The 2,709-nt window shown below is 40.5% G+C and overlaps 1 protein-coding gene across 2 annotated transcripts in view; it reads left to right on the forward strand.

The window, feature by feature from the left end:
* The window catches only part of LOC104806283 (RNA polymerase II C-terminal domain phosphatase-like 1), a 7,382-nt gene that overhangs the window by 2,104 nt on the left and 2,569 nt on the right, over positions 1 to 2,709 (forward strand). The window contains exons 3-13 of one of the 2 annotated variants that reach the window (XM_010531110.1): positions 74 to 284; positions 363 to 520; positions 631 to 698; positions 839 to 944; positions 1,116 to 1,199; positions 1,346 to 1,381; positions 1,496 to 1,930; positions 2,034 to 2,094; positions 2,182 to 2,312; positions 2,398 to 2,451; positions 2,657 to 2,678. In XM_010531110.1, the coding sequence (XP_010529412.1) occupies positions 74 to 284; positions 363 to 520; positions 631 to 698; positions 839 to 944; positions 1,116 to 1,199; positions 1,346 to 1,381; positions 1,496 to 1,930; positions 2,034 to 2,094; positions 2,182 to 2,312; positions 2,398 to 2,451; positions 2,657 to 2,678 (1,366 nt within the window). Of the gene's footprint in view, positions 1 to 73; positions 285 to 362; positions 521 to 630; positions 699 to 838; positions 945 to 1,115; positions 1,200 to 1,345; positions 1,931 to 2,033; positions 2,095 to 2,181; positions 2,313 to 2,397; positions 2,452 to 2,656; positions 2,679 to 2,709 lie in introns of both variants that reach the window. The other variant, XM_010531109.1, reaches the window with a different exon arrangement.

Consider the following 2,709-nt stretch of genomic DNA (forward strand, 5'->3'; position numbering starts at 1 on the left):
TTTTCTTTTACAAAGCACGAGGATTGATCAGAATTCTGTTGATTGACAACTTGATGCTTTTCTTCATACACAGATTCGTGATACGAGTGTTCTTGTGAGGTTAAGGCCTGCATGGGAGGAGCTTCGTAGTTATTTGACTGCGAGAGGGCGCAAGCGTTTTGAGGTTTATGTTTGCACAATGGCTGAAAGGGATTATGCCTTAGAGATGTGGCGACTTCTTGATCCGGAAGGAAATTTGATTAACACAAACGAGTTGCTCGATCGCATTGTTTGTGTGAAGTGTGGTAAAGTTTATTTATGCTAGCATGTGATTGTTTTAATCACTGTATGGTTTCTTATGAGCTTGTGATTTACCATCACAGGTTCAAGAAAATCATTGTTCAACGTGTTTCTAGATGGAACCTGCAATCCTAAGATGGCACTGGTGATAGATGATCGGTTGAAAGTATGGGATGACAAGGATCAACCAAGGGTTCATGTGGTTCCTGCATTTGCTCCTTATTATGCTCCTCAAGCTGAAGTAAATAGGAGTTTCCTTTGGTTATGATAGAGTGGCAGAATCACACGAATGTATAGTATTGAGTCTTATTGATGAATGGCTTATAACATAAGTCCTTTTATTTTTTGTAGGCAACTGCAATTCCTGTACTGTGTGTTGCAAGAAATGTTGCTTGCAATGTCAGGGGAGGATTTTTCAAGTAAGATGCTAAATATGATTGGATTCATATTGATATGCAGTGGTCTTGTGTGCGTATTTGGGACTTCCGGTTGGGTTTGCATGCTCTCTAAACATTGTTTTACTGTGACATGGTGTTTGAACTTGCCAACTTGGTAACAGAGACTTTGATGATGGTCTGCTACAAAAGATTGGGGAAATATCATATGAGAATGACATCGAGGATATTCCTTCTCCACCTGATGTCAGCCATTATTTGGTCTCTGAGGTTAGTTGTATTTCTTATGTGGCTGTAAGTAGATATCTCATGGAACTGCTGTATAGATTAGCCCTTCCACTGCTAGGAAATTTATCGAGACTTCTATTCTGTAAATATCATATTTTTACATTCTATGAAAATATGGACTGTTTTTCAATAGCTTATTTTCCCTCAATGTAGGACGATGTATCAGGTTCTAATGGGAACAGAGATCCGCTTTCGTTTGATGGGATGGCTGATGCCGAAGTGGAGAGAAGATTGAAGGTGATTAAAATTCTTAGACTCATCTGTTCTTCAAAGTTAGTGCAGTGATTCATAAAGGGTGCTAACTCCAGAAAGCTTATATCTTATTTGTACGAATTTTTTCTCAGCGATGAGAGTTAAAGTAGATTTTTGTCCTTTTGATCCAGGAGGCAATTTCTGCATCTTCATCCGTCCCTACTGGGGTGAATCTAGATCCTAGACTAGCTTCTTCCCTTCCATTTAGCTTGCCTTCTTCTTCTGTCTCAGTTCCAGTACCAGCAGCCCAACCATCAACTGGTACCTTTCCACCTATGCAGTTTCCACAACCGGCTCCAATGGTTAAGCCACTAGTTTCTGCTGGTTCCTCTGAACCAAGCTTGCAAAATTCTCCAGCTAGGGAGGAAGGTGAGGTGCCTGAATCTGAGTTAGATCCAGATACTCGTAGGAGGCTTCTCATATTGCAGCATGGACAAGATAGTAGAGATCTTGCGCCAAGTGAACCTCCACTTCCTCAAAGGCCACCAGTTCAGGTTCCACCTCCACATGTGCAACCAAGAAGTGGCTGGTTTCCAGTTGAGGAGGAGATAGATCCATCTCTAATTGGTCGAACAGTTCCCAAAGAATATCTATTGGATTCTGAAATGGTCCGTGTGGAGAAGGTTAGGTTTTGTCAGCCATCCTTTTTTTCTAAGATTGATACTTCTACTCAATCTGATAGGATGCTTCATGAGAATCGGAGACCACCAAAAGAGGTATCAGTTCAGTACTTTATTTTATTTGAGCCATGATTTCAATCACCAACTTCGGTGGTATTTATCATGCTGGATTATATTGTTGGCCATCATAAATTTGCAGTCATTCCATAGAGATGAACTACTAAATTCAAACAACAAAGCTGGTTCTCATGCTTTCTATGGTAAGCTAGCCAAGTCTTTCGTGTTTCATCACATTTTGTATCATTTTGCTCTGACGATAATCCATTGATCTGTTATGAATTCTCAAGGGGAGGAGGCATCTTTGAGTCGTTCTTCGTCCAGGAACAGGGATCTTGACTTTGTACCTGGACGACCTGCCTCAACAGTAGAGACTCCAGCTGAAGTTCTACATGATATTGCAATGAAATGTGGCACTAAGGTCGGGTCATTTTGTGGGAAGGATTACAATGATACCCATTGGTTTTAATCACCATTAATTCTTTCTTCTGTTTTATACATTGTAGGTGGAATTCAAACCAGGACTGATTGCTACTGCAGATTTGCGGTTCTCTGTTGAGGTAACTTGAGCTCTTTCACTTTCATTTATTCTGTGCCAACAGAGAACTTTCTTCCCTTGGATGTGTATAGTTGTGGGGAGCAAAATGTGCTTATGTTTGTTGATTTTGTTTTGTGATATGTTTCCACAGAATCTATGTATTACTCTGATGGGTAACTTTTTTTGGCTATTTCAATAGGGTTGTGTCTATTGCTCTTTTTTTTCAGGCTTGGTTTTCCGGGGAAAGAGATGGAGAAGGGATTGGCAGGGCAAGCAGTCT

The sequence above is a fragment of the Tarenaya hassleriana genome, unplaced genomic scaffold (genome assembly GCF_000463585.1).
Source record: "Tarenaya hassleriana unplaced genomic scaffold, ASM46358v1 Cleome12, whole genome shotgun sequence".
In the NCBI taxonomy this organism is placed as follows: domain Eukaryota; kingdom Viridiplantae; phylum Streptophyta; class Magnoliopsida; order Brassicales; family Cleomaceae; genus Tarenaya; species Tarenaya hassleriana.